Source organism: Squalius cephalus (genome assembly GCF_949319135.1).
Source record: "Squalius cephalus genome assembly, chromosome: 10".
NCBI lineage: Eukaryota > Metazoa > Chordata > Actinopteri > Cypriniformes > Leuciscidae > Squalius > Squalius cephalus.
This window is the reverse complement of record NC_137131.1, coordinates 18,986,851-19,003,889: the sequence shown is the minus strand read 5'-3', so window position 1 is coordinate 19,003,889 and position 17,039 is coordinate 18,986,851. Positions and strand designations below refer to the sequence as shown.

At 41.0% G+C, this 17,039-nt stretch overlaps 1 protein-coding gene across 10 annotated transcripts in view; it reads right to left on the bottom strand.

Moving 5' to 3' along the window:
- The window catches only part of znf326 (zinc finger protein 326), a 355,597-nt gene that overhangs the window by 334,226 nt on the left and 4,332 nt on the right, over positions 1–17,039 (bottom strand). For 3 of the 10 annotated variants that reach the window (XM_079883204.1, XM_079883207.1, XM_079883201.1), the window contains 2 exons: positions 16,632–16,727; positions 15,974–16,537 (listed from right to left, as the gene is read on the bottom strand). In XM_079883204.1, coding sequence (XP_079739330.1) covers positions 16,433–16,537; positions 16,632–16,727 — 201 coding nt within the window. In that variant the 3' untranslated portion in view covers positions 15,974–16,432. Of the gene's footprint in view, positions 1–15,973; positions 16,538–16,631; positions 16,728–17,039 lie in introns of those variants that run through there. The other 7 variants (XM_079883198.1, XM_079883205.1, XM_079883199.1 and 4 more) reach the window with 5 other exon arrangements.

Here is a 17,039-nt window from a genome sequence, read left to right as displayed (position 1 = left end):
CAATGACCGCTAAGAATATGACTAGATTAAATGGAGGCGTGATCATAGAAGTCTACAAAGAAAATCTATGATTTCTTCACATTTATGTAGGTAATTGCTCTACAAATTCTATCGGCATTGTTTTAACAGATGTCATTTAGTCGTTTTAAAGCTTGCTTTTGTGCAAGCTTTGAGTGATGTGGAGAGATGTGTGACTATGTATTTGCAGCAATTACTCTATTAAATCTATTCAAATTAGAGTCTGTTTCAGGTTTCCCCTGACAAAATGAAATTTGATTTCCAAAATGTTCTCTCGTCTTTGCTGCACAAAGAAGCCGTTGGGGATAGAGCGAGTGTTCGCTGGAGAGGGAAGTGGGCTGGAAGGCAAATCTAGGTGATGTGTATGTTCTTAGAGTGCCCCTGGGTCTATCTTGGGTAGGCAGGATCTGACAAAAAGATCTGTAAGAAGGAAAAAAATCCTCCACTCTGCTCAAGCACGGGAAATTAAGCCCAGATAAAGATTCTTACTTAAAACACACCCTCAACTCTAGTTTTCTACATCTTTTCTCCCAACAGTCGCAGGAGAAATTACCAATTGTTTCATTATATAAACTCCCAGAAGTACCTGCCGTTAAGACCTGTAGGTTCTGGCGCTGTCCCAGGCTGGCCTCCCTCGGGTATTTGTTCAAAGGGAAACTCCACTGAGCCTCCCGGGGATGTTTAACTGATTGCAACAATAAGTATTTAGAGTATTAACTTCTGTGGGAATTCAACAAGTTTGGTTCTGTCAGAAGCTGAATTTAACTGTCAGTTAGCTTTACTTTCAAAGGGTCCCGACAGAAGTAATGACTATTGGCAGGTGTTTATTTTTTATTATTATTTTATTTCTTCTAATAAACATGCAATTACCATTGGTGCGGTGAGACAGAATTTTAAGTCAGGAATTCTAAGTTTATCTCAATCAGTTTAGATGATAGTCAAAATTTAGATGATTGCCAAATATTTCAAAAAATGAAAATTGAAAGCCTTGTTTGATTCTTCATCACAAGAGGAAGGATGAATTATTAAATGTTTTCAGGCGTGAAATATTAAGTTGAAGTATATAATTTAGGGTTTCACATACAGATGTAATTCATATTGTTTAGGTTCAACATCTTTAAATATAGCAATTTGAAAATGAAATAGATTAAATTGAATTGATCAAAAACTAACTAGTTTGATGATTAGATTTAGTAATTGTGGGTAAATGGATAGAATTCCCTCCTGCTATGACAGTGACATATGATGGAATATAACAAGAGCTTTACAAAAGAGAACAGTTATGTGTCAGTTGACATCAAAAGACAAAAGCCTGACTGACACTGAAATGAATCTTTGAATATGTTCAAAAAACTATTCTGTTGAACACCGCAAAGCTATACTATAGCGCCCTCTGTCTTTTGCAACTAGTACACAAATCTTCTGGCTAATAGAGACCAAAGTAAATTTCAAATCACATTTTGATACCAATAAAAATATCCTCTTTATAGCTGCTCCAGCTTTCTGACCTCACACAATCATCAAAGGATAGCAAACTTACCACTGGAGTGCACATGCATGAAAACTGTTACTAGTTTTGAAGTTCCATGATTCAATAAGTTTACATTTTGAATAATTTATGATGAAAAATGTGAAAGTTTAAGAAGCCATACTGCACATGGGGGGGGGGGGGGGGGGGGGGCATGTCTGCATGGTGCCCTGCTGGTGTGTAATTTGTGGTGAGGTGTTCTGGCCTTTTCCAGCCCCTTTTGGGCCAATGATTTTCTCTTGTCTCTGTGTAGCACTGACCTTCTGAAAGGCAGCTGTGTGGTTAAAGCAGTCAATTTCCAAGGCCCTTGTAGCTCAACTCAAAACTCCATTATAGATTTTACCTCCAGGGGAACCAGAGGCCTTGCAAGGTTTTTCACAATTTTACCTGTGGAAAAAACCTAAAAGGACGGGCCACTCTCGAGAGGGCTGCTTAGGGTTGATTGGGGATTGTGAGGGACTGAGAGTGCCGGGTGTGTACCCCAGGACACCAGCCTCATCTTCATGTGATAAGAAGGGGGGGAGGCAAGAGCGAAAATGGAGCTTTAAAAACATTCGGATGGCACTGAACCCTTGGCATGACAAGGCCAGCACCTGAGGGAGATAACGAGAACACAGCTCAGAATCTGATAGCAGCTACGTGGAGTTTAAAACACCGCCTAGCAGGAGAAAAAGAAGAGAGACGGAAATGGATATATGATGAAGAATGAGCAAGTAACAGAGGGTGGGAAAGATGGAGGCCTCCGAAGAATACAAGTAACAGTTATTAAAAAAAACAACAGTTCTCTTCCCTTGAACCATGTGTACTAACAAGCCAGGCGGGGGCCAAAGACTCAGCCAGATCCTATCAGGACATCTGTCACTTTGTGGTGACAACCTCCTTTAATAAGTGACAGGGCCTTAGTGCTCGTGGGTGCATGCTGGGGGAGGGTTCCTCCACTCTGAGCAATAGAGAGGCCACTGCATCCATCAAAGTCATGCAGAGGATGCCCTTTTTAAAACAACTTGTCCCAATTACAGCCAATAAGCACCAAATGGTGCCCAGAACACCCAGGCGGGGGCATCTGACATCAAAGATGCCAAGTGAAAATGCCCGCGTGAGGTTTGTGTGGCAATTAGAGGACGTAAGCTGCATTTCATCACCAAATGTTTTCAAAATAAGTCTTAATTTAGAGGTAGTAGTAAGAAGAAAGACACTGAGAGAGAGATTGAAAGAGAGGGAGGGGGAGATGCCCTAAAGAAATCATTAAAGCATAATTACTGCTCATCATCTCTGCAAGTGCTTACAAAGTGCCAGTTCTGGATTTGTGCTCTTTTCCCTTGGGCAACACACACACATAAACATACACACAGACACAAATAAATTCAAGGCCATACCCTAGATAAAAGTTTTACAATCAATCTCTCACTGGGTTTAATGCCCAATTAAAATGGGAGCTTCAGCATCTAGAACAGACTTTTTTTTTCTTTCTTTGTATATCAGTAGTTCTTTTTGGTCTTTTGTAATAGAATATCAACATACATTTATTGCACAGTCTGTCACTTGTCTGTATAGTTAAAGCATGTGCTAATAAATTTAGCTTAGCATAGTGATAGTTTTATGATTTTTATAGAAGTTTTTATTTCTTTTTTTTCTGTAAAGCATATGTGTTCCATTTTAAACTTCTGTCATTTCAGACCACATAATGAGTCATGATAATTCAGTGTTAACAATCATTAAAATAATAAGGTTTTGTCATGTTTGGGTATGTACTGTCCCCACCTGACGTGGAATTGCGGTCTCCTTAGAGGGAAAGCAATGTGGAAAAAATTATTTAAAAAATAATCGCATATTAAATCACAATCGCAATATTGGTAAAAAAAAATATCGCAATTATATTATTTTCATAAATCATTCAGCCCTACATGTCAAGGGATTAGGACACGTGGTAAAAAGGGAAAAAATAATGACTTGACTTGAAAAAAAAGCCACAGTTGCATGCTTCAAGAAATGCATCTATCAGATAGTGAGCATCTGAAATTGAATCGGGATTGGGTGGGTCAAGTATATTATTCTTCATGCGCAGCTAACCCAAGGAAAAGAAGTATGGTTATTTTAATTATCAAACACTTGCCATTCATTCTTGAAAATCAAATTAGAGACCCAGAGGGTAGATTTACTTTGATCACTGGCCTAATATTTGGCCCTCATATTACTGTTAAATGTTTATGCGCCAAATGAAGACTCTCCCAAATTCATATCCAAAATGATTTTGATATTCAATGAACACTGCAAAGGACTAGGAGTCTGTGCCAGAGAATTGCGTGATGGATGAAAGATTGGACAAATCCTCGTCAGGCACTCTAGTCAATCCTTTGGTTCTTAAAAATACTATGCAAAGAGAGTGGTTTAATTGATAGCTGGAGAGAAATGAACCCTCTTAGTAAAGACTATACATTTTATTCCAATCCCCATCGTTCATACTCAAGAATTGATTATATTTTTATCCAAAATAATTCCTTTAATCTTACATCTTTTAGTCAAATTGGCTCAATTGTCATTTCAGATCATGCTCCGGTTCAGATACTGTAGATATTACATTAGGGCCTCCGACAACAAGAAGCAAGGTATGGAAACTGAATCGTTGTCAGACCCCAAAAAATGAGGGATGCAGAGACAATCCGGGATACATTAGCCTATTTCTTATACTGCTGCACATAAAAAGGCCTTGATATCTAAACACCAAGAATTGGAAAGGGAGATTAAAAGATTAGAGCATCTACATAGCACAACACCCACTCAAACTAACTAGTCTGTTAACTGGTTGTAGACCCGAACTCAATCTTGATCACACCAATATTAAAACATTTCTTTCCAAACAATATTATTATGAGCACCCAAACAAATCTAGTTGACTGTTAACATATCAGATAAAAAAAGAATCATTCTGAGAGAACAATTTAGTCTCTAAAGATGTCGGATGGTATCACTACATATGATCCTGCACTTATAAACAATGCATTTCAATCCTATTATGAATCACTATATTGTTCACAAAACAGTGCTTCACAATTAGAATTTGAAACTTTTTTAAATAATATTTCCCAGTTATTTCAGATGAAGCCCGAGATTACACGGTGTAGTTTTTTAAGTATTTTATTAGCTATAGCCTAATCAATGTCTTTATTCATAAATATGTCCTCATTGGTGTAAAATTACCACTGCCAATTATCTGACTTATCCTTGTAAGCGAAAAATTTCTTATCTTTATTTACTTGGAGCAGTGGCGGAAGCAGTGGCGAAGGTGGGCCCACCTGAGCCAAGCCTGTTTGAAGCATCAGGATAGCAAAGGACACCTGCATTCACAAGCTAAACTGGCCGATTACAGACAAAGTCAACAGCCCGATGGCAAAGGTACAGTGCTCGATCAGCTAAACAGAGACAAAGTAAACGTATCTTTTGTGAAGAGAAATCGGGAACACATTAAAGTTGTGCTTGATATTGTACTTTTTTGTGCTAAGCAAGATATCCCATAGCGTGGTCTCAGAGAAAGTGAGGAAGCATTAAACAGGGGAATTTTTTTTGGAATTGTTCCGTTTGCTTTGAAACTATGATCAGGAAATTCAAAAGCACCTTGACCAGCTGCCTAAAAATGCGACGATGACGACCTCAGATATTCAGAATGATTTACTTGAGTCTGCCGCTTCCTTGCTGCTGCGCAAGATAAGAACAGAGTTGCATGCAACACCGAACACATATTATGCCATTATGACAGACGAGTGTTAGCCTGGCTAACGTCAGACCTCGTCTCATTGAGACGTGGTCTGGGAACCACATGTTCATTTTCTCGTATTTGAGGCGTGGTTTACGAATGCCCAGAGCCATTTATTGGGCGCTACGAATGTCTATCAAATGCGCCTGTACGTAGCTCATAGCCAATCGTTTCAATTATACCAGATGACGTACAGTGAGGAAAATAAGTATTTGAACACCCTGCTATTTTGCACCCAACTATATATTTGTATGATACAGCTGCAAATAAGTATTTGAACACCTGTCTATCAACTAGAATTCTGACCCTCAAAGACCTGTTAGTCTGCCTTTAAAATGTCCACCTCCACTCCATTTATTATCCTAAATTAGATGCACCTGTTTGAGGTCGTTAGCTGCATAAAGACACCTGTCCACCCCATACAATCAGTAAGAATCCAACTACTAACATGGCCAAGACCAAAGAGCTGTCCAAAGACACTAGAGACAAAATTGTACACCTCCACAAGGCTGGAAAGGGCTACGGGGAAATTGCCAAGCAGCTTGGTGAAAAAAGGTCCACTGTTGGAGCAATCATTATAAAATGGAAGAAGCTAAACATGACTGTCAATCTCCCTCGGACTGGGGCTCCATGCAAGATCTCACCTTGTGGGGTCTCAATGATCCTAAGAAAGATGAGAAATCAGCCCAGAACTACACGGGAGGAGCTGGTCAATGACCTGAAAAGAGCTGGGACCACCGTTTCCAAGGTTACTGTTGGTAATACACTAAGACGTCATGGTTTGAAATCATGCATGGCACGGAAGGTTCCCCTGCTTAACCCCCTGAGGTCGACAATCGCGCCGGCTCGATAGGCTCGCTTTTTTTCAGTTCAGTTCAAAAGAAATTAATTTTGCTCTGTTGACTTTGATATTACAAGCAAGTTTCATACATCAATCGATTCTGTTAAATGTGTATTATTTTTGTGTATACTCACAATAAAAACAAAGTGTTGTGCTTTTTGCCAAATAAAGAAAAATAAACGTGATGCGAGTTCTGCCTTCTCTCTGTCAGTGAAGACCATTCTGAAACGCGTCCGAAAATGAACTGTAACTCAGCGAATACTCAGTCAAACAGACATACAGACACACAGGCATGAAGCTTGAATTCTCTTCTTTTAAATGAGGTAATTTATATAAAAAACAAATATTCTCATCTTGTGAAATCTTTATTAAAAGAGAGCGATTCCATTCGAGCTAATTAGAGCTCATTCAAATGTAATGTGAACACGCCCACGGAGAGCGCGTGCTATTCAAACGCAAATTACTGAGGCAATCCAAGCAAACCTGTGAACGCCCCCATATCAGCTTGAGAAAACACAAGTTTAATCATTGTAGCCTACGTGTTTACACCATCTGGCAGCGCTGTGAGGAATAATAATAATGGAAAATCTACCTCAGAGTGCGGGTATTGCAGGAGAGAGGATCCGAATATGTAGTAAGTTTTTTTTTCCTTCTCAAGTTAATCGCGTTTCTGTGAATGAATGAACGGCAGCCGCAGAGATGCGCGCTGTTTAGCACAGCTCGCAAAAAGACAGTTTAAATTTAAATTGCGTCTCTGTGTGAATGAATGATGATGTTTTAGCAAACTGCATTGCTATACTGAGTTGAGTAAAAATCGACTGAAATATGTTGAAATAAAATGTAGGCTATTTGTAAGCAACGTATTAAACTGAAAATTAACATTTATATGCCCTAATATTTCATAAAAACAACGTTACAGTCAGGCGTTTCTGTTTGTGAATGAATGTTTCGGTTTTAGCAAACTGTATTGCTATACTGAGTAAAAATCGACTGAAATATGTTGAAATAAAATGTATTTGTATAAGCAACGTATTAAACTGCAAATTAACATTTATATTTCTTATAATAAAAATGAAAGACCTATGTTACAGACATATGAAAGACAACATTTCGTTGATTAGTTTTGGATAGATTATACATTTTTACTGTAAAATATCTGCCACCTCAAATAAGCTTTTGTTTGCCAATATTTGCTCATGTTAAATATAGTATGTTTTGTCAAAAAAAAAGTAATCAAATAATCAATCAAATCCTTAACTTTGAAATATGTATGATAAAATGTATACTTTAGTTTTTACAAAGAAAGATTACACTTGAATTGTTGTTGTAATTGTAACCTTTTTAATAAAAAAATATATTTACAAGGTAGATGTAAACAAACTATTAAAAGATAAATATAAGCTTTTTCTTTAAATAATTTTTATTGTGTTTTATTAGTGACAAATTTGGGGAGAGGATAAATATTCCAAAACTGAAAATACAGTATGAGAATTAACTGCACAATTACTAGACATGTTTTCCTTGGATATTATAGGCCAAATTGCAAGCACAATATGTGGAAAAATAAAAAAAGAATTGAGATGCTTCCAACTGTTGCTCTTGCATTCTTGTGGCTCAGTGACTCACCTGAATGAATGGCTAATTAAGTATGCAGGCCCCATTGTCTCCTCAGGTGTGAACCACTAAATATGCATGATCGTTGATGCAAATACGCCCACTCCGCATATTGCCTTTCCAAACAGAAAGTGCTTTGCAAAATTCAAATCAATGTATTGTGTTATGTGAATGATAAGGCAGGGTGATTTTCCCATCATTTTGAAGAAAAAACACTAGGTGATGACATCCATTAGACAAAAGTCTTATTGGCACATATTTAGAATGTGTTTTATGGCCTTATTTCAGAAACTTTAGTTTTTAGTTTTTTCAATAACCACGCATAAACATTATTCTCTCAAAAATGCAGACATGTACATTCTTGTTGCTCACATATATTCTGGTAGCCCTGTTTGTGCTAAATAGTGTGTAATTTTTTTTGCCATTAATATGTTTATAAGCAACTGAAAAAAGCACAAATGTCAGGGCATGTCAGAACATCTCAAGGACCCCAAAAACACCTTAGACCCCAGAGGGTTAAACCAGCACATGTCAAGGCCCGTCTTAAGTTTGCCAATGACCATTTGGATGATCCAGAGGAGTCATGGGAGAAAGTCATGTGGTCAGATGAGACCAAAATATAACTTTTTGGTCATAATTCCACTAAACGTGTTTGGAGGAAGAAGAATGATGAGTACCATCCCAAGAACACCATCCCTACTGTGAAGCATGGGGGTGGTAGCATCATGCTTTGGGGGTGTTTTTCTGCACATGGGACAGGGCGACTGCACTGTATTAAGGAGAGGATGACCGGGGCCATGTATTGCGAGATTTTGGGGAACAACCTCCTTCCCTCAGTTAGAGCATTGAAGATGGGTCGAGGCTGGGTCTTCCAACATGACAATGACCCGAAGCACACAGCCAGGATAACCAAGGAGTGGCTCTGTAAGAAGCATATCAAGGTTCTGGCGTGGCCTAGCCAGTCTCCAGACCTAAACCCAATAGAGAATCTTTGGAGGGAGCTCAAACTCCGTGTTTCTCAGCGACAGCCCAGAAACCTGACTGATCTAGAGAAGATCTGTGTGGAGGAGTGGGCCAAAATCCCTCCTGCAGTGTGTGCAAACCTGGTGAAAATCTACAGGAAACGTTTGACCTCTGTAATTGCAAACAAAGGCTACTGTACCAAATATTAACATTGATTTTCTCAGGTGTTCAAATACTTATTTGCAGCTGAATCATACAAATAAATAGTTAAAAAATCATACATTGTGATTTCTGGGTTATTTTTTTAGATTATGTCTCTCACAGTGGACATGCACCTACGATGACTATTTCAGACCCCTCCATGATTTCTAAGTGGGAGAACTTGCAAAATAGCAGGGTGTTCAAATACTTATTTTCCTCACTGTATGTAGAGCGACAGAAATTCGACGAGGAAGAAGACGATGGGTCAGAGATTTATGTGTACACGATGGTGTTCAGCGACTAAGGCTGCATCGATAGGTAACTTCGCGTCTGCTGCCATGTTGGATCCATAGATATAAACAAACTGCTTTGGTGTGTCGCATAGACATCGTCATCGTCTTGCTGCTCCCTCCCCGTTCTGTGATTGGTCCCCTCGCTGAGGCAAAAATCTGGTCCATGGAATCCAGGCTGCCTAGCAGCGTGAATAAAATTAAACCCAGGCTAGACGAGTGTAAAGATCTCTCGAAAAGAGAGCTTGTTGCAGTTTGCATTCGATACTTGCATGGAGGATTTGTGAAAGAAAGGGCCATTGGATACGTGACCTGACAGCTGATGCGATTTCAGAGAAAATATTTATAGTTTTAGCACCTGGACCCTGAATTGTGCGTGGGATTTTGTTTTGACGGCACCTCTGTGATGTCAGGTGCAAAAGGCGGAGTACAGGTCATCCCTAAACCCTTTCGCACGTACGATCACACCGGTGTGATCAGTCTAGGCTGGTCCCTGGAGCGTACGATCACACCGGTGTGATTAGAACGGTCAGTGCATCACGTGATCAACTGCTAAATTCAAATGTGCTTTCACGCGTTGGCGCTAAGCCAGAGACAGGCGCGCTCAGAGCTGTCATGTATCACAACTTTTCAGTGTTTTCAACCACATAATGTTTATTTTAGGTTTCAGACATATAAGTACTAAAAAAACAATACATTTAGGCTAGAGTTTGTAAAATACACACTGATGTCAAAGGAAGAGGCAATAATAATCCTTTCCATTATAATTACACACGTTTTATTCATATCAGATACACATTGTGTAAGTAACTTTAAAGTTTACTCTATTCTTCTCCTATTTCACCAGCCACTTACTTTTATGTACTTCGGGAGAAGAGGATTAATTTACATGTTGTAAATCCAACAGATCCGATTCTCTGAACTGCGTCTGCGGCACAAACTAAGATGGTGGCGCCCATCGCGCATACAGCTCAGCTAACGCGATCATTATAAAGATGTTTAAACAACAAAACACTTCCACTTGCATATATTTGACAATCGGAATATCAGATATTTCATGCCATATCTAACAAATTTGTGAATATTTTGAATAAAAAAGGAAAAATGACATAAAAGCAGATCATCATTCATTCAGCTCTGTTGTTGCTGCGGTGTGTCACGTGACAAGCAATGACGCGTCACCATGGAAACCATAAAGTGACACGTTCTAAATAACGGTCGCCTTGAAAAACTGACACTGGGGGGGTCAGCCAGAATATTTTAAACTTACGTGTGAAAGGGTTAAACATACTTTTCCTCATGGTGTTTATGTACATTATTGTTAACATCGCCTCAATCTTGTTCTCAGCAGTGTTGCAAAAATCATCTAGACACGTGAATACGTTCTTTGGAACACTGAATTCTGTTCATGGCTTCATGACTGGAAGCAGCCGTCATGCACGATTTATGGAAAGCAGTGCTTGGAGTTAGAACGGTCCGTGGACACGAGATGGGGCTCTAAGGCCCTGTCCCAAATGGCACACTCCAGACTTGTGGACTTCCTCAGAGTCCACACTTTGGTGACGTCATGTAGTGCAGACCTGTAGGGCCCTTGGCGCGAGTCCACGAGGGTGCATTGAGAGGTATTTTGGGACAGACTCGATCATCACGCCAGAAATAACGGTCTGGTTGTTGTTGGACAGGAGACATCACATTTTTGCGCTCCGACGTCTTATCTCCATGTCAACTACACAGCCTAATTTTACAGTTCTATATTTTGATATTATGCATGCCATCTAGATGGGCATTAGACAATGCATCATGCTTATTTAAATTATGTGTACAGTTGTACATCATAATACATAATGTTCCAGTTCTTCTAGTAACATTTGGATTTTCTTTTTTTTAGATTAGCAGAAAGGTTTACAATCACCAGCTGTATCGGTCACAAACTGAAATTTAATTGAGGGACTGAAATAAAATTTAAAAGTGTTCAGGGACAACACAAAGCACGATTTTGAAAAAGTGCTGAAATTAAGACAAGACCTGATGGAAAAACAAGACATACGCAAATGGGACATCACTGCCTTGCGAGAAAGGAAACTTCCTGCTAAACTGTCTGCCTCCATAGTCACAAGCTCTCTTGGAAAAGGTGGCAACATTAAAAGTGATGAAGATCTGAGGCATCTGTGGAATGAGGTGTTGGATCGACAAATCATGGAGCTAAACAGCCGTTTCCATGACGACACCTATGGCTTCATGCGTGCTGCTGTTGGCTGTTTACCTGGTGCGAACACTTTTGGAGACATTGACTCACTAACAGTTGGATGCAAACATTATAGTATAGACATTGGCGATGCTGAGCTTGCAGTGTTCATGCAGCAACTAAAACAGAAGGCAGATGCTGGACAGGGCTTCACATCACTTATGGACGTATTGGATAACAGTCCTGAGGACATCTTTCCAAATGTTAACAAAATGATACGAGCACTGATTACTCTGCCAATGACATCATGCAGTGTTGAAAGACTGTTCTCCACTACAAACCACATAAAAACATGTCTACGGTCCTCAATGCTTACTGGACGCCTAAACAATTTGTCTCTTCTCTCCTTTGAACGTGAACTGACAGAGACACTTGATTACGATGAGATCATCTCCGTTTTTAATCAAAAACCCTGTCGTCTCAGACTAATATTGTAGGAGCTGGAGTGGAAGACATGTAAAGGAAGGTAGATGTAAATGTATGTAATATAAAAATGTTCTCAATATTTTTAGTAAAGAAAATCTAACAATAATTCATATAGGCTAATATTTATAGGCCTACTTGACAGAAAATATAACTGTTATTATGTTTGTTACAGTGTATATGTGCATATAGTGAGTATATATATATATATGTTGTTATTCGTTATTATATTAAATGCTATTTGCTGTTATGGAACGTTATGCTGCGTTGTTTTTTGTTTTGTTTTTTTGGTGATTTGGTGTGCTTTAAATTTTTTGGGTGATTTAAAACCCTGTTTTATGAAGGCCCATCCAGTTTAACATTCTGGCCTCACCCCTGATTGGAAGACATGTTTTCATAGCTTCTTGGTACATAACGGCTACCGTAGTGCAACACGCATTTGAAAAAGCGAGGCGCTAGAAAGCACTATTCGTTTGAATGCAAAATACAATTTCACCGCTAGATGGGATAAATTCCTACACAGTGTACCTTCAAAGGAGTAGTTCACTTTATAATGAAAATTACCCCATAATTTATTCATCCTCGAGCCAGCCATGACTTTCTTCTTTGAGACGAATACAATCGGAGTTACATTAATAAACACCCTGACACTTTATAATGGCAGTGGATTGCAACCATCAGTTTGAAGCTCAAAAAAAGTGTATCCATCCATCATAAACAAACTCCACACGGCTCCGAGGGGTTAACAGTGCTGCTCCGTCACTAAAGTTTATAATTTGCCTGCGACCGATTGACAATATGAGTGTGTATGCAATCTTAGAATCAAGAAACAGCTTGTGTTTTAAGCCTTTTAAACGTTAATTTTTCTGTGATGTCACGAACATCATAATTGTTATGCTTCTCGGTTTCTCTTACCTTATTGGATGTTGTTAGCACTGTTACTTACACCACCTGGTAACAACCAGTAAAGTGAAGAGACAGCAACATGGGGGCAGCTTTAAATTATGAGGCTAAAAGAAAACGTCTGTTTCTAATGACTTGTCCGTTAAGTCCACATGTTGTTTAGGTTTCAGAAGGGTGGCCAAGATGTGCCCTTGGATATGCACTTTTGCTAAGCCCACGAAAGTGCCATTATGTCACAAAAGTGGGGTTTTAGAGGAAGATTGCAAGGGTTTAGGGTTCCATTTGGGACAGGACTTCCGTGGGCTCAGCAAAAGTGCATATCCAAGGGCACATCTTGGCCACCCTTCTGAAACCTAAACAACATGTGGACTTAACGGACATGTGCGTACAGCGACCATTGTAAGTCCACAAGACCATAAGTGCACATGAAGTGTGCCATTTGGAACAGCGCCTATGACTTGATCGGTAGTCACTAAAAACGCCGTCGGTGTATGAATGAGAGAGTGAATGGGTGGATGTGAAGCTATATGTACAGCGCTTTGGAGGCCATAGGTCTGTGAAAGCGCTATATAAATGCAGTCCATTTACCAGTCCATTTAAATTTGGATGATCTCAGTAACCGATTGCAATTTGATGACTTTAAAACTGTAAAATGTCACCACTGACTTTACGCATGTAAACAGTATACAGAATCAAATGAGGCTTTTGTGCCCCGTTCTGCTTTTTAACTTTACAAAACATTAGTAAACCATAATACATTGCTCATTTTTGTTTAGAGCAGGTTGTTCTTGATTCAAACGAGCCCACACACATAGCATGACCTACTACTTCTGCCATAATTCTGAAGTTCACAACCAATAGACACGTATCCATAGGCCATGGGAGAGGAGTCATGAATACAGGTAAATTACACAACTCACTCTATAGCTCACATGATATCCTCTCTGCGCTCACAGCTAGCTTTCTTTTTAGATAGCGACCCCGCCCCTCACGCCCTCCCGTTTCCTGCCTCCTAAGAACCTCGGAGGAAGAAACGGCGGGGTCAGAGGACACACGAGCGCATGGAGACGAGTGAGCTCACGCCGGCTCAGACCCCGCATGCCTCACTCTCTCCACAGAGAGAGATTTTGCAGGTGCTCATGACCAAAGCAAACCAGCGCCCCTCCTTTGAAGAGGCCGGTCTCGTCTCGTTTGGTGGATCGGAGGAAGACCTCCATGATGACAGCCTGTCATTGACGGCCTCTGAAGGAGAGGATTGGTCGGGCATAGTCATTGACCCTGTCCCCCCGTCTCAGTCTAGCAAAAGTGACGCCAGGGCAAGCACAGATGCCGAGCTTCTCCACGTTCTTCCCAGGGCCGTTGAAGAGCTCGGCCTCGACTGGTCTTCACCGGAAGAGCCCACTAGAAGCCGCCTTGACGAATGGTTCCTGCCGGGGCGTCAACAGGACCCTCATCAGCGATCAGTGCTGTTCTTCCCTGAAGTTCATGACGAACTGACGAAGTCATGGAAATCATTCAGATGCAGTAGATGAGGGGGAAAGGCTTCAGGAAAGACAGCTTAGGCCCAAACAAAGGAAGAGATGCCAACTCTGCTCAAAATTATCTCTGAAACGGGCCTCTTCAAAAGGAACACCCTGCAGCTGCCGCTTCAATCAGTTTGGGCTACAAGCAGGAAAAGACCAGGCTTGTTCTCGAGTTGAGAGAGTCTGCAGGCTGTAAGGAACGCGAACCCTAAGGTTCTGACAGGCCGAAAGTGGAACGCCCAAACTGAGGTCGACCAAGCCGTCAGTCGTCTGCAACATCAAGAGATTGTTGGCAGAGTACAGGCAGGAAGAGCAGGGCTAGGGTGGGGAGAAGCGCCACGGTTCTGGTCCAAGGCCAACCACTAAGAGAGGAAGGAGATGGTGGTGGCGGAGGTGACAAGCATGGAGGAAGAGCGCTACAAGATCAAGGCCGTGTCGCAGGGCCGACAGGGAAGGTGGATAACCTGGGAGGGAGTTGTCAACCGAAACATCACCTGGGCAGACCTGTTGAAGATCCCACAGGCAAGGCTCAGCTTCCTCATCCGCTAAACCTACGACATGCTTCCCTGTCCTCGGAACCTTCACCAGTGGTTCGGGAGTGAGGAAGGCTGCACACTCTGCAATACCCCAAACGCAAGCCTCCAGCACATCTTGTCAGGCTGTAAGATCATGCTCTCCCAGGGACGCTACAGATGGCGCCACGACCAGGTCCTGAGAAAGCTAGCCGAGGTGATAAAGGGGCATCGACAGGGTAGCAAAGGGGTACCACCAGCAGAGAACCACAACCACATCAGCTTTGCCACAGAAGATGGGGGGAGAAGAAACCTCAGGCCAAGAGAAACATCTAGGCCGTTTTCCCCTGACCAGGAGTGGAACATGAGAGTCGATCTCGACAGGCAGCTCCGTTTCCCGGTCGAGATCACAGCTACATCTCTCTGCCCCGACATAGTGGTATGGTCTAGCAAGGCAAAATCTGTGCTCCTCATTGAGCTCACAATACCAGCGGAGGAGGGGATGGAGGCCGCCTACGAACGCAAGAAGACCAAATACTCAGAGCTGGCTGCTAAGTGCCGGGAGGCTGGTAGGAAAACCACCATCTGTCCAGTGGTGGTTGGATGCAGAGGCAACGTGGGGCTGTCAACCACACGCCTTCTGAGGGACGCAGGAGTGACCGGAGGGAACCTAAAGAAGTCAACCAAAGAGCTAGCGGAGGAGGCTGAAAAGGGGAGCTTTTGGCTCTGGCTGAGGAGGAAAGACAAGAGCTTGGGAAAGAACAACTAACCCCGACAACAGCCGCAGAGGGTAACACCTATCAGCTGCAGGGGGTGACAGGGAGACGTCCCTGTCACTGCTCCGCCACCAGGAGATGTTCCAGGATTAAAGGAGCGAAACGTTGGTGAATGGTGGTTCCTAGCTGATGACCCTGCAGCTGACCCCGGCAGCAATGCTTAGCTGGTGTTCCACCTACCTGTACATTTCACTCCAAACTGTCTGATGTTTTCATCATTGAAACAAAGAGAGTTGAGGTGATAATTGACCCCAAAACGCACTCCAAAAAGTTTAAGTTGCTTATAGAGCTGCCATTAGTTTGTTTCCTCCAGTAGAGGGACCTCCAGTACTCTAAGCAGTTGTAATGCTCCACGCTGTTAAATATATTTTCACAGCAATCACATCTGGTGTACAGTGAACATTTAATGGTCAACAGATCTAATCTCAGAACAAACAGTGAAAAGGCAAATTTCCAATCCCAAAAATTATCGGGAGCAACACAATCTAACACCTGCATTCAAATATAATACTGTAAAGTTTAATGGCATTCAGAACAGTGGCAAAATATTTTTACTCCAAATATGCATATACTATAGAGACAGTACAAATTAATCTTAGACTGCACTGTGAAGAGTATAATTTTTTTTTAAAGATAGAAAGAAAATGCCTACACTTTGAGAGGAAAACTAGCCTACACTTGAATCAATGTGGACTGAATTATGAAATCAAAATGATGAAAAATTAATCTCAGGCCTTTTACATTACAAGTTCATCTGAGCATTTGAAGTTATAGAACAAGAAACTACCGTAGAATGAGCCTTTCCCTATTTTCATTTTTCTCCATTCATTACTTATATCCATTCTTATGAGTCACTGTTCTCTTCGTCTTCCTCTGCTTCATCAGATCTCTCGGGGTCCTGAGAATCAGAACTTGTGTCTTTGGCATCTGTTGCAAATGGATCTTCTCCCTGTCAAATTAGAAGAGAAGAGAAATAACTTCAAATATTCTCTAAAAAAATTAAAACCTTATTTTGTGTTTCAACATGCCACAAATGTTGTTACCTTCATGTACCTCTCATAGCGCACTTTCACATTATCATTATTTATTATGGCTTTGGCTGTGACCACGCTGTCTCTTTTTAACTGCTCCTTGTAAGCCTTTGAGGGGGGAAAAACATGATAAACAAGATATATACGCTATTATAATATATACAACCCAAACAAACACACCCCTCACTTCATTGCTCTGCCCCAAAATGCACAAAAATGCAATGCAAGAGTCTATGTCCCTTTATCATAACTGAAGCGAAGCAAAATGATACGCAAAACAATGCGAAGACGACGAACAAACAACAAGGAGAACAAAAAAAGAACATACAGTGCACAACAGTATACAAGCAAATGTTTGTTGTTAGCCACCAATAGCACACCAGCTCAAGACAAACAATGACACTCAAAACTGTCCTGTTA